The sequence below is a fragment of the Lathamus discolor genome, chromosome 1 (assembly GCF_037157495.1).
Source record: "Lathamus discolor isolate bLatDis1 chromosome 1, bLatDis1.hap1, whole genome shotgun sequence".
NCBI classification, from domain to species: domain Eukaryota; kingdom Metazoa; phylum Chordata; class Aves; order Psittaciformes; family Psittacidae; genus Lathamus; species Lathamus discolor.
The window spans coordinates 30,585,488-30,598,567 of NC_088884.1; the positions used below are offsets into that span (position 1 = coordinate 30,585,488).

Here is a 13,080-nt window from a genome sequence, read left to right on the forward strand (position 1 = left end):
TGGGATGGATTGTGATTCTTTCCTTACATATTTCAGTTTTACAGGAGATTCAAAGTTAGCTTCTAGTATGCGCTATGTGGAGACCCAGTCTATGCAGATCGGAGCTTCATATATGATACAGTTCAACTTGGTGATGGGCTGCGATCAGGCATTTACTCCTCATATGGACAACCAGGTGAAACTGGACTACTCCACCAACCATGGCCTCACGTGGCATCTTGTTCAGGAGGTGAGGCTGGCAGCGAAGACCTTCGTCTTCCGCAACCTGTTTATACAAATTTCATCTGAAGTATACTTGTGGCATTGAACAAAGGAAAATGTTTTCCTCATTCCCCTTTCTATAAAGAAATTCTCAGCTGGAATCATCAAAATTACTGATATAAATATTTTAACTCATGATACTTGGAAGAAAGGTGTCTGAGAGCCTGAAACACAAAATTGTGACAGGAATGAACCAAGGTCGAGAAAATAACTGGGCCACAGTTAGGCAGAGCTACAGAGTAATGGCCAAGATCTTTGTTGTGCTATTGCTTTGTTTTTCAAAGTAAAATGCATCTACTGTTCCCTGGCATTTAAATGGATAGAAATTCTTTCTGCCCTTGTGCGCAGCCATTTCATAAATGGAAAGTGCATTCCTTTGGGGGATTTAATGTAGAACGTTTCATCTCCCACCCCTGGTTCAAACACAGTCCAAGGCTGTAATGACTGTCTGTTTCCCAGTCTCTGCTAGAAGTGCAAATAGCAGTGCTGGCTGCTATTTCCCTGTGTGGTTCAGCGGTGTCTTAGCACAAATATGAATAGTGCATTTGGCCATAATTTGCACTTTTTTTTCCCCTCTTATATGACAAACTGGACTTTCCCTGGCCTCAGGGTGAACTAAGCAAGGTCCTACAGCTGCCCCCAAGCAGGTTCAGGGCGTGTCAGGGAACTTGGCCTGATGCCTTTTCACTGCCTGCTCTCCAGGCTCACAGAAGGATTTGAACGTCCAGTCCCACATCTTCTATGAGCAATGAAAGCATTATTGTTACCTTTTGCCATGCTGTGTTTTGCCGCATTATCTTTTGATGGGCAGGGTAGAGAAATGGCAAAAACTGAGTTTTTAAGCTTTCTACATCCAAGTAATGCTTTCTTACCTTAAAGAGAATTCTGAGGAAACCTATAAATACTGCGTTTCAGGTGATGTTTGTCTCTTTTATACTTAGCAGGCATCATCATGGTGCCCAAGAATAGTTCCTAGTGGTGGGCGTTTGGGGTTTGTCCTTGCCATCAAGATCAGTTGCCTTCAGATATTAGTATTCATTTCCTCTCTTGTTGGAGCTGACTTCAGAAAGAAGAACTTGCAACCAAACCATTTTTCTCACACCGCCCATGTTGCTGTGATAAAAGACTAATAGAGACGGCTATTTGTAGTATATTTCAAGGACGTAATCTGGCAAATACACAAAACACTAATTAATTAAAGTGTTTGAAAGTTTTGTTTGAAAGTTTTGTTTGCTTCATGAGCACTGGTCAGATCCTGTTTTGTAAGATCTCTTAGGGGAGATGAATCAATGAGAAATGTTTGAAAATTGCTGAAAAGGATATCAAGCCTTTAGGAAACCTATTAAAAATCACCACAACTAGACAAAAACCAACAGAATAAGCTATCAGATCCTCATTTAATACTCTAAGGTATTTGAGCAATATATATCTACGAAAAATAGTGTAATATCTCTCAGAGAGGTAGAGATGGTCAGGAGGAACAGTGCTGTGGCAGTAGTGGCAGAAGGGACTCTCTGGATGGGTAGCTAGAAAAAGAAGATACAGGTTGGTAATAGCACTTTATTAATACTTCATTGAAACCATAGCACAAGAATTTTGGGTGCTGTTCTGGCAATGTAGAAATAGATGAATGGAATATTGCAGAAAAAATGGAGTAATATGGGAAGGGCAGCTCTAGAAAGCAGTAAGAGTCTGTTGGGATAATGGACTTATATTTTATATTAAAAAGTGTAATAATGATCAGATTTTGTAACAAGAAAAAAGAAAATTGGGAGAACAGACCTCTCTAAGAATCTGAGTTAAATGCAGAAAGAATCATAAAAGCAGCAAGGGGGAATTTACACCACTTGCTATAGGTGTCAAAGGTAATACAGCTGCAGAGCATGGTAAGGGCCTCTGGAGGCAAATTCATTAGACTATGGTTGGCTGCTCTTGTGTGGCTGTGTTCCTACTCTGCTTCCCACTGCAGCTGGAGGGAGTGGGGGAAGCCACCAGCCCCAGGCAAAAGATTGCAAGTAGGTCTCTAAAATGACTGGTACAGTAGTCTGGAGGGCACTTTCATAGGCTTATTCCGTACTGGACTTGTAGACTTACTTTGTAGTCATCCCTAGATGCTGGGGTGAGAATAGTGAAATAAATGAGGTAGACATCCTCATGGAGGAAAACAGCACATCCCTAGTCATTAATGCTGAATTCTTTAAGTGTGTTATATGACTTACCCTGACTTGTACTACTCTTATTTTTCTGAGACATTTCTCTACATCATGCCAGGATTTTTCTGCTTTTGTGTCTTTCACTCCAACATCTGGACCCTGGCACACTCCTGCTTCTATGAGTGTTTAATCCTTGCTTCTGTTCCCAATACTTCCTCAATATTAAATCTGGTTTTGAAATGTTTTACTTCAAGGAATGTCTTCCCAGTATGCCGAGCTGTCAGGAGTTTACATCAGCAAGTATTTACCATTCCAGTGAATTTACTCAGTGGAGGAGAATCACCGTCCTTTTGCCACAGAAGACTTGGTGAGCATTTTGTTCATCTTTTGAATTTTTTTAGGGGGAGATGCAGATAAATCATCTACTTTTAAATTACTATGACAAAGATCAAGTCCTCTCTAAATCGTACTTAAGCTGGTGGGTTGGGTGCCAAGGTACCAGGGCTGACCGGGTCGCAAGTATGTAACATAAAATACATTCCTTACATAATTAGAGAGTGCAATGTTGGTGAAGTCACCAGAAACTATTGTTTAGGATTGTTTTTCATACATGCTGTGACTCTTCTAAAAAAGTTCAGACCTTTTCAAAAATAGTGGCACTTGTCTGTAAGTGCCCCACTAAAAGGAAGGCTTTATTCTGCACATTCCTTATTGTTTACATCTTCAGACCAGAGCCTTGTATAAACAATAACCCATGATTCATTTCTGGGAATTTTTACCTTTTGTTTCTTTTTATAGCATGTCTTTGAAAATAACATTCTCTTCTGCAAAAAAAAGAGCAACAGAAATAATCAGAAAGCCCAACATTATTCATCTTATTGTAAACCAGACTTGTTTTGCCTGCCCTAACATTTTTATTTATTTAACTATATGATATCTTCCATTATTTGTTTTTAGAGCGTTATTCTAACGTACAAATCAGAAGTTGACATAAATCTCAATAATCTTCAGGGCTTCCTGAATTCCTTAAATTATTCCAATTAGAGCTACACTTTGCTTATGTTTGACCTGAATCCATCACAGCAATTGTATGAGAGCTTGCAGAGATTAAGTCATCATTGTATTTCCCTGTCCTTCGTCATTTTTCTGCACTCTCCGCTGCCTCGACACAACTTATTTCTATCAACCAACCCACGATAATACCTTCTTTCAAAACACTTGCCATTCTTACAATTTGCAATTCAGAATTTCCTATTGCCAGGCAAAACATCAGGGGCAAATATTGAATCCTTAAAGTGTATCAGGTCAGATAATACCAAATGGAGCAAGTAAGTCTATGAAAAACTGTTTCATAATTAGATTATAATGTACTAAATTTTATATGCCATTATGTGCCACCAGCTGTGAAATCTGTGGCTCACTTAGGCGTTTAGGAGTTTAAAAAGTGTCTACAATTTTGCATGTTATACTCTAAAGTAGATTGTTAGTTTTATTTCTAAGATACATACTGTACTCAAAGTTGTTACTATTATATACTGTAGAGTTGATAATACAAGCATTGTGGGCTTTTTTTCTTTAGGATCTAATAATTCTCCTCAGTGTGTGAGGTGACAAGCAAATAATTCCATTTTAATTTAGGAGAGTGCGGGGAGAAACTATGCTGAAAACTAAGCTGGCTTCCTGTTTTGTACTGCACACAAATCATAAATATTTCACAGTCTTATATCTGAAGGGATTCCCGTCTGTTAGCAGAGTTGTTTGTAATTAAGGTACAAATTACCACTGGACATTACTTTGTCCTTCAGAAAACACATCTTCAGAATGACTGTGTTGTGGTGGCATAAAGTGGGTAAAGAGGAAGGATGTCCACACGTTACCCACCGAAGCAGCCTAGCACACCAGATGCATCTCAGACATTTTCCCTCTATTTTCCCTCCTTTCCACTGGCAAGGAGTGAACTGAGAGCTCAGTTACACTTCGGGTTGAGGTTGGGAGGGGACTTTTTTCTATTTTTAAGACATGTTTACTAACAGAGGTCAAGGCAAGTTTACTAACAGAGGTCAAGTTCCTGCCTTAACAAACTTGGGGGTTACTGGTGAACATTTAATGTGCAGATCATCTCTGCTAGCCCGGCCACACAGAGGGCATCATCCCAGGGAGCAGGTAGTGAACATGCTTCGTACAGCTCTCTTCTAGGCACCCTCCTTCTCCTCTCCCTTACCCACCTGCACTCTTCTGCAGCAACCATGCATGAGAAAAAACTTAGTAACGACCAGGAAGAACAGTGCAATGGGGAGAACCAGGTCTTCTGCATTCCCAAAACAGGGGTGAGGGGAAGGGGGCTCTGGGGACTTTCCTTCTAGCTCAGCCCCACAGCGTGCCCTGTGCTTACTGCTCAGGGAAACAAACCACCTAAACAAGGACTCAGGTCAGGGGCTTGGGGTCTCATTAGCCTTGCTCTGGCCCGTGGTAGTCTCAACATGCCCTCGCAGCCCTGCACAGCCCTGCTGTGATTGCTGGAGTTTTCATCCCTGCATGCACAGGTCTTTGTTGAGGGTTTACACCTTGGGTGCGCAGCATCAGTCAGCAGTGCTGTGCTCATGCAACCGGAAAATCATTCATAACAGCACCTATTTCTCTTGTAAATCTGGGTGTGATGGTATTTCTGCACATCTGTAGATGTTCTGCATCTGGCAAGTGTGAGTTTACAAGGTCCCTGTGTTATCCAAGATTTCGGATGCTAGAAAATCTGCTGCAACAGTGAGACTTGTGCTGAAGAACTGGAATGTATGCACCTGCTCGCTGAAATTGTATTGTACTTGAACTGAACATTTCTAACACTGATGAAAATTAATTTCAGTTTTATGGGAGGCATTTACATATGAACAGGGCTTAATGAGATACAAGCAGCTGTCAGTTGCTGACTTCATAAACAAATCAGCACCTAATGACTGAATGAGAGTTTCAGGATAATTGGGTAAATGTAATTATGGTAACTCAGAAGGTAGCAAATGCAATTTTATCAGCTACAAATTTGCATCACATTGTGAGGTTTCTTAATATCAAGAGAGAAGACAATGATTTTATTTTAGCTCACGTATCTGAAAAATTTCGCAGCAGAAAGAACATAATTTCTCGGGCAACACTTCTGGGATATGATTTCCTTGTGCTTTTGTAAAATGTCACACAACAGCAGTGACTTTTATTTGACATCAACCTGACTTAGATAAAATGTCATCAGAAAGCCAGACTGCCTTCCAGTAGCATTAAAAAAAAAGAGAGAGAGGAAGTGGGGAGGTTTATTTTGCTTGTAATAAAATGCTTTCATGACTCCTCAATATGGTGCGGTGTCCAAATGGTGACTGTCCAGAAAACCAGTATTTTATCACTGAGAATGCAGCTGACACTCAGCTCCTTATTCTCTTTTCTTAATTAACATGGCTTTTTGAGATTGTCGATTACCATTTTTAACAGCATAATCCTCTTAAGCTGTTGTTACCTTGAGGTGCAGAGCGGCCTTGGAAAGCTTTCAAAACCAGTGAGCAGGACCAGCTTTTCAGCAGCGTTGCTTTAGCAATTGTGAATTCAGCCTAACACGTGTCATCCCTTGCCCAGAGAGGAATCTGAATCCATGAGACCTTTTGTTGCCCACAGCCATGTGATGACCCCACCACCACCCAGCTGGGTGGGAAGGCGAGGGCATCCCCTTGACCCTCTGTAGCTTGGAGGCCGTGGGATTTCCCGCAGCAGAGAAGCTGTCCCTGGGGAAGAGCTCTCTTTGTCTGCAGTTAGAAACAGCCACAGCCCTCTAGGATGTGGCTCCCCGGAGACCATCCCCAGCCGCCCAGCTGATACACACACCTCTGTTTCAGCCACATGTTCATCTCCAGGCAGCAATGCAACTCCTCCCTTCCTCCCCTCCCCTTAAATGAGGGAAACAAATCTCCTGCCATCTCTGCATTCATCTGGGGAGCTTCTAACTAATGAGAGGAGCTAAACTGGGAACAACCCCACAGTGGTGCTGCACAGGGGTTGTCTTGGTGGGGTTTCAGGTGTGGCACAGAGGTGTACTTTATTACACCCATAGGTAGGCTCTCCCTACTGTTTTGTAGGGTAGGTGTGAGCCTGGTGCCCCAAAACCAGCTGCAATTCAGCCACACAGACACCCTACAAGGACATTCACACCCAGCAGGAGCCAGCGAGTGGCTGAGAAATGCTATTGATGCTGGAGCTAGCAGCACTGGGAACTGTTCAGGGGCACCACCACTTGTTGGGACACCATGAGTCTTCCAGAGGATGGTGAAATTTCCCCTGTATCACTGTAATTCCCCCCAGTTTTCTTGTGTTGGGAGGTCATGCAGGGGGAGGTTCACCTGCTCTAATACCTTTCTTTGCTTTAGTATTGTTGTTTTTCTCAGCACATGTGAGAGCTGACACCAGTCACTACTGCTCTTTCAGAGCACACAGTCTCTGTCAGGGCTCTCTGTGGTGCCATTGATGTTCTTCAGCAAGCATAAATACCACCACTGAGGTGATGTGCTGGCTTCAGAGCACTCCAAAAAATAAACAGTAAATAATGGTGGTGAATATTGACTGTCCATTGTTCCTATGAAAGCTTAAGAAGTCCTTCGTGTGCAGATTACTGGCACTGTGCACTTTTAATGGATAATTCATAGCTCTTGTAATGTAACCCATCAATACATTATATCCTGAGGGAGTACTTAGCAGCGGATCTAGCACTGCATATTAGCTCTGCATGCTGTAAGAATGCTTACATTATTCGCAATATCAAGCAGATACTTAAAACAGAGGAAAAGGGTGATTTCAATTAAAAATAAAGCCCTTGGGCAGCTTAATGTGGTTTTTAAGGGAATTCAAAAGTGGTATTTTAAAAATTTCTCCAAGCATGTGCTAAACTGATCTTTGCATACTTCTAGTATGTGACTGCTTGGCTAAGTGCTCTGCCGTACTGTCCATTCTAGCTGCTCAGGCCTCTATTCAATTTTTCACTTCCTTTTGTGTGAGCAAGGTGACTCAGCCACCTTTACAATATTCATTTTAATAGGCCTTATTCTACATAAACTTTTAGGGGTGGGGCAAAAAGCTTTTTCTTTAAAATTAGGGTACCAGCATTATATCTGTGCCATCATAATGTAGCCATATGGCTGAGAAACAAGCTAGGAAAGAAGCTCCTACTTCTTGTAGGAACTTGCTGCTTCTCATTCTCAGGCTGCCTGACCAGGCACAGTCCTGTCACTGTTCAAAGTCTGATTTTTTATGGTCCACAGTCAGCTCTTTTTTCCCTGTCCATCCTCTCCACAGCTCTGTGACCCAGCTTCAGCGCCCACATTGCCCCCACCACACCTTTATTTCCCAGACCCATCATGCAGCCGGGACGGCCCCTTTTGCTTTGTCACAGTGGATGATTTCACACCTTTGTTTCACTTCATATGCTATATATTTTTCTTAATCTCATTCTGGCATGACCATGGACTGGAGGGTCCCTGTGCCCACCAAGTGGGAGTTGCCACTATCAACACCTGTAACCTGCTGGATGTGCAGAGGTTGGCAGGGCAGCTTGGAAAGGCTCCATGGCAACAAAAATTACTCTTCTCATGATGCAGTTTCTTCTCCAGCCTTGGTTTTTGAGGGTGGTGGATGTCAGGCTGGGTTTGGGTAGCACCAGCCACTTGGTGTGGAAAATGTCATTGTCACATTGGACAGCCTCCTCGGGGACCAACATGAAGCAGCATCAAGAGGGCCAACATCAAGATATTTGCAATATCTACTTGATACTGCAAATTATTTTACAGCATGCAGGGTCAACAATGTTACCTTACTCTACTAGTATAAAGAAAGCCAAAGCTGTTGAAGAGCTATTTAACCAGAAAGGAGAAACCACAGCGAGGTTTTCCATTTGAAGAATATTACACATACCCAGACCTTAGCTATATATAGGCAAGTAATTTAATCCGCTGATTCCCCACAACAAACCTGGGGTGTTATAGATTCTGTTTGAGTAGTTGGCTACGAGCAAGCTCTTTAAGCTCTTTGCAGTGTGGAATAAAAATAGGTGCTATGAAACAGGATCTTTGTCAAAAACTTGTGATCACAATGCCACCAGTGGTACATGAGCAAAATCTAGTTTGGAATCATTCCGACAAAAAGAAATTCCTATTACCAATCAAAACCAGTCAACTATTGTTGAATGGAAATAGCAATATACAAAGGGGAGAAACACAATCAAGAACTTTCATAGTGTCAGAAGAAACATTTATACATAACTTACAGCCTGTTAACTGTGACCAAAGATATAAAAATCACAGTCATGTCCTAGACCCATCTTTCTAGTTTTGCAACCGATGACCCTCACAGATGGCACTCAGTAAAAATCCAATAACATTCATTGACAGGTTTATCATAAAATAATGCACAAAGTCCCTATAACACTTCTGCAGCCTTCCCCTGAAATGCCATTAATGACTGGAAAGTCCATTATATCGCTCTGTGCAGCCAGTGGTATCATCTAGTTCATTTACTAAAATCTTCTTTGGTTGTGCCAGTCTTTGCAGGCTGGGCTGTGATTGTGATATCAACTTTATTTTTTATAGCTGTATTTTATCTTTTTTTTCCTGCAGCTCTGTACAGAATCACAAATTAAAGCATTGTTATTGGTTTTAAGGTCCAGTGCCACACGTTTCCGCTGGAGTCAGTGCTACTACACAGCCCAAGATGAATGGGCCTTAGACAACATCTACATTGGACAGCAGTGTCCCAACATGTGCAGCGGACACGGCTGGTGTGACCACGGTGTTTGCAGGTATAAAACCTTTGCCAGTTCCTCTTAACAATGGTCTTCTGGTGTTTCAGGTATCCTACTGTTTTGCATCCTTTGGGTTTGGCTAGTTTTGGCGGGGCACAGAAGGGAGAGAGGCCTGTTGTTCTTACTTTTAGTTTCAACATTAACAAATAAAAGTACTATAGGGAGTTAGACCATTCATGCAACATTAACAGCTGGTTACTCCACACACCTCTCTGTTCAAGAACCCATAGCCTTGCCAGATCCAGGCACTGGAAGAGCTTTCAGTGGCATACGGCTTCACTGCTACAGGTGTCCTGGTGGCCCCTCAGGCACTTTGCACAACCAGGGACCAGCTCAGTGCTGGAGCTGTTTTGCTGGATCAGAAGGACTCCAGGGACCAGTTCAGCACTGCTTGGCAGCCACTGTCAGCCTGGGTGCAACACCGAAGGCACAGACTGCTGCCTGCCAATGTCAAACCTTCTGTATACCACAGGGTATTTTAGAAATAAGATATAGTTTTTTTATCCAGCTACCCTAGATCATTTCCAGGATTCTGAAGTAATTGTCAGTGTCAAATGAAGTCTTTAACAGCTTCTTGCATTTACACTTCCTTCCAGGTGTGACTCGGGGTTTCGGGGTACTGAATGTCAGCCTGAAAATCCCCTTCCTTCGACCATCATGTCTGATTTTGAGAACCCAGAAAGCCTGAAGACAGAATGGCAGGAAATTATTGGGGGAGAGGTTGTCAAGCCTGAGGAAGGCTGTGGGGTCATCTCATCTGGCTCCTCGCTCTACTTCAACAAGGTATTAAACAAGGGATGGCAGATTGGGAAAGGCACATACTGCAGGTTTGAATGGAGCACAGTGTGCTTGTATGGCAAAAAAAAAGAAGTGGGCAGAAAGCTGCATGTAGTACGAGAAGTGCATTAAACAGCGCAGCTGTGCTCTGCAGGTAAAGAACAAATCAACCAAAAGAGATAGGGAAGGACTTGTGCATTATGTATTCAAGAAATACCAGCTGTAATGGAAGGAAGTAAATCGCTAGTGTGCTGGGAAGTGTGTACATTCATACTGTCTTAATTGTGCATTTTCTGTTGTAAGACTCAGTGCTTTCTCAGCATCCAGCAGCTCCCATTTGTTTATTCTATACTGTTCTGGGTGAAGGATGGAGATGCTTGTTTCTCTTTCCAGGGGACAAGCAGCTTAATTTGAGGTCACAGGGTGAAAACTAGTGAAAAAATTACTTTTGGGAAGTGGTTAGCCTGTGGGAGGTTACTCTTTTGTGTTACTTGGATGCTTTGCAGACAAAAAGAGTAGGAAAGAGATATGGGGAATTCTGCTAATTAATATCAATTATAACAAAAATAAAAATAAATCTTTCTAACCAGAAGTAAGATTATGGGTTGTAATCACAGATTTATTTTTTATTGTTTCTCCTTAGATATAGTACTGGGTTTGGTTGTGTTCTTAATTGAAAGGAAGTGTTTAAATGCAGCTATGTGCATCTCTTCTAAAGGTTTGATCAAACTGCCACTGCTGTCATGAGAGCCAGATCAGTCCCAGAAGAATAACCCAATATGCAACGCCATGTAATTGCGTGTTGTTTACCTCATTACAAAAATCTAACCCATGAAATAATTTTCGGCACTCCTATGTAGTCTCACATCCAGCTCCCCTGGAAATGCAGCTCTGCACTGAAAATTTCATAATAGACCAATCAGTACAACTAGCTAATTGTGATAATTGGATTTTCTTATGTAATTGTCTTCTCTGTTAGATGTTTTTCCTTCTGCCTCAGTTCCTTATGCCAAGTTTCTCCAAAGTAGTTCGCTAAATTAGTATTAACCTGCTATGATCTTTCTTCTGATTTCTGCTAAGGAGGAGTGAAAAACTCATTTAGACATTCCTGGCCCCTTTCTATTGATCTCTAAGGGATAGGTTATCATTCATTTCTTGAGTAGTAGCAGTCTGTGTGCCATCAACAGAAGATGGTTTATTTAATTTCTGTTCAGATCTTTTTCAAAGTGCTCAGTGGCTGTGCTGGTAGATAATAAAAGAATATTTTTATAGTTGCCCAATAGTTCTGGATTGGCTTGGGAGCTCATATTCACAGGTTCCATTTTTCTTTTCATTTGCTCAAATAACCACTTTTTATTTGAATGTCTAATGTTTACCACCATAATCAATTACTGCTGCCAGAATTAATGTTGGCTTTGTTCTGCCGACTCTCTTGCTTTTGTTTTACAACTCATTTTAATCAACTGTACGTGTGTTTGCAGTACAGACCTCTTTCAATTAGCCCCTGCAATTCCTCTGAGGTTTTATGTTGCTTGTCTGTCTGTGATTAACCCTTTGCCAGGCAGAGCTGCTGTGGGTTGTAGATAGGAAAACCCACCTGGGATAGTTTTACAGCCAGAGTTTTATCCACTGCAGGTCAGTACATTGAGTACCCTCAGCCAGCCAGGACACACCTGTCAATGCGGCAGCAAAGGTGTTTGCATCTTCATTATCCATTCCTAGTTTGATTTGGTGATGATGATTTCAAACTCCCATGGGTCTCCAAATGAAGCTGTGAAAGCAAACTACCAAAAGACTGTCATTGCCATCTTGGCCAGTATTAGCCATGTGGAGCTGCACCAGGAAGCTTGGGGCTGAGTCCAGATCTGAACCCATCTCATTCCCACAGCACCACCCAGGACAGCTTTGCTCAGCTGAGGATAAACCAGCACATAAACAAAAACAGTGGGTATAATTCAAGGCCAAAACATTATGACTGTATCCTAAATGAGCTTCTTGAGGGTCAAAGGATTCTTCACAGGTTTAAGTTGTTGGGTTCAAACTAACCAAGTTTTGAAAACACAAGCATTCAGCTTCCGGAATAGATGAAATAGTTGTGTAGAAATTGTGTTGAGGAGTCACATCATGTGTTGAAATTTAGTAAGAAGAATTCCTGTGGGATCACACCAGGGTGACTAAGACATAAAGGATGGCCAAGCAGAATCATTGTCTGAAATACAAAATGATGTCATATTAATACAAAATTCAATGTCCTCTGTGCTGTGCAATTTTCTGTGTGATATTAATCTGTGTTGGACTTTAAATACGTCTATCCTCAGTGAAGTTGTCTTATTTAATACTGTTATTGCCCCTCTGTTCTTTGTACTGTAGGCTGGAAAAAGACAGTTGGTAAGCTCAGATTTGGACACAACCTGGGTGGATTTTGTCCAGTTTTACATCCAGATAGGAGGAGACAGTTCTTCATGCAATAAACCAGACAGCAGAGAAGAAGGTGTGCTGCTGCAGTACAGCAATAACGGCGGAATAAACTGGCAGCTACTAGCAGAAATGTATTTCTCTGACTTCAGCAAACCCAGGTATAATTTTGGTCCAAATTAAATCCATACTGCATCAGCTCTGAAAAAAAAACCCACCCTTTTTCTCAGTTTATGAAAATGTGAATAATAATTTCAAGTTATAATGCTTAAAAGCCATCGTTATATGGAAACTCAGGCTGCCACAGTAAACTCCTGTCACTAGAAAAGTCTAATGAAAGTGGGCCTTACAAAGTCTGAAGTACAATATAAAATCTCCAGTCACCCATCTCCTGTGTGAAACATGACTAAAATGCTAATATCTGCAAACTATTAGCAAGCAAGTGCAGAACTTGCCCAAAGGAGGTGTAGAACTCTGCCATTTCTGACTCTGGTTTCAGATCTAACGAACATGAATTAATATCACATACAACAAAAACTCCTTTAAAGAAATATTTAAGGAGAAGAAGAAATCATGTTCAGCATTTCAAATTTGCTGTAAGAATGCATTTGTCTGCATATATTAACATGATTTCTGTTACCTCTAGTTCAT

General features: G+C 41.6%; 1 protein-coding gene across 2 annotated transcripts in view; it reads left to right on the plus strand.

The window, feature by feature from the left end:
• The window catches only part of RELN (reelin), a 289,653-nt gene that overhangs the window by 204,723 nt on the left and 71,850 nt on the right, over window positions 1-13,080 (plus strand). For both annotated transcript variants that reach the window (XM_065666462.1, XM_065666471.1), the window contains exons 21-25: window positions 37-229; window positions 2,669-2,781; window positions 9,097-9,234; window positions 9,834-10,020; window positions 12,385-12,590. In XM_065666462.1, coding sequence (XP_065522534.1) covers window positions 37-229; window positions 2,669-2,781; window positions 9,097-9,234; window positions 9,834-10,020; window positions 12,385-12,590 — 837 coding nt within the window. The remainder of the gene's footprint in view (window positions 1-36; window positions 230-2,668; window positions 2,782-9,096; window positions 9,235-9,833; window positions 10,021-12,384; window positions 12,591-13,080) is intronic.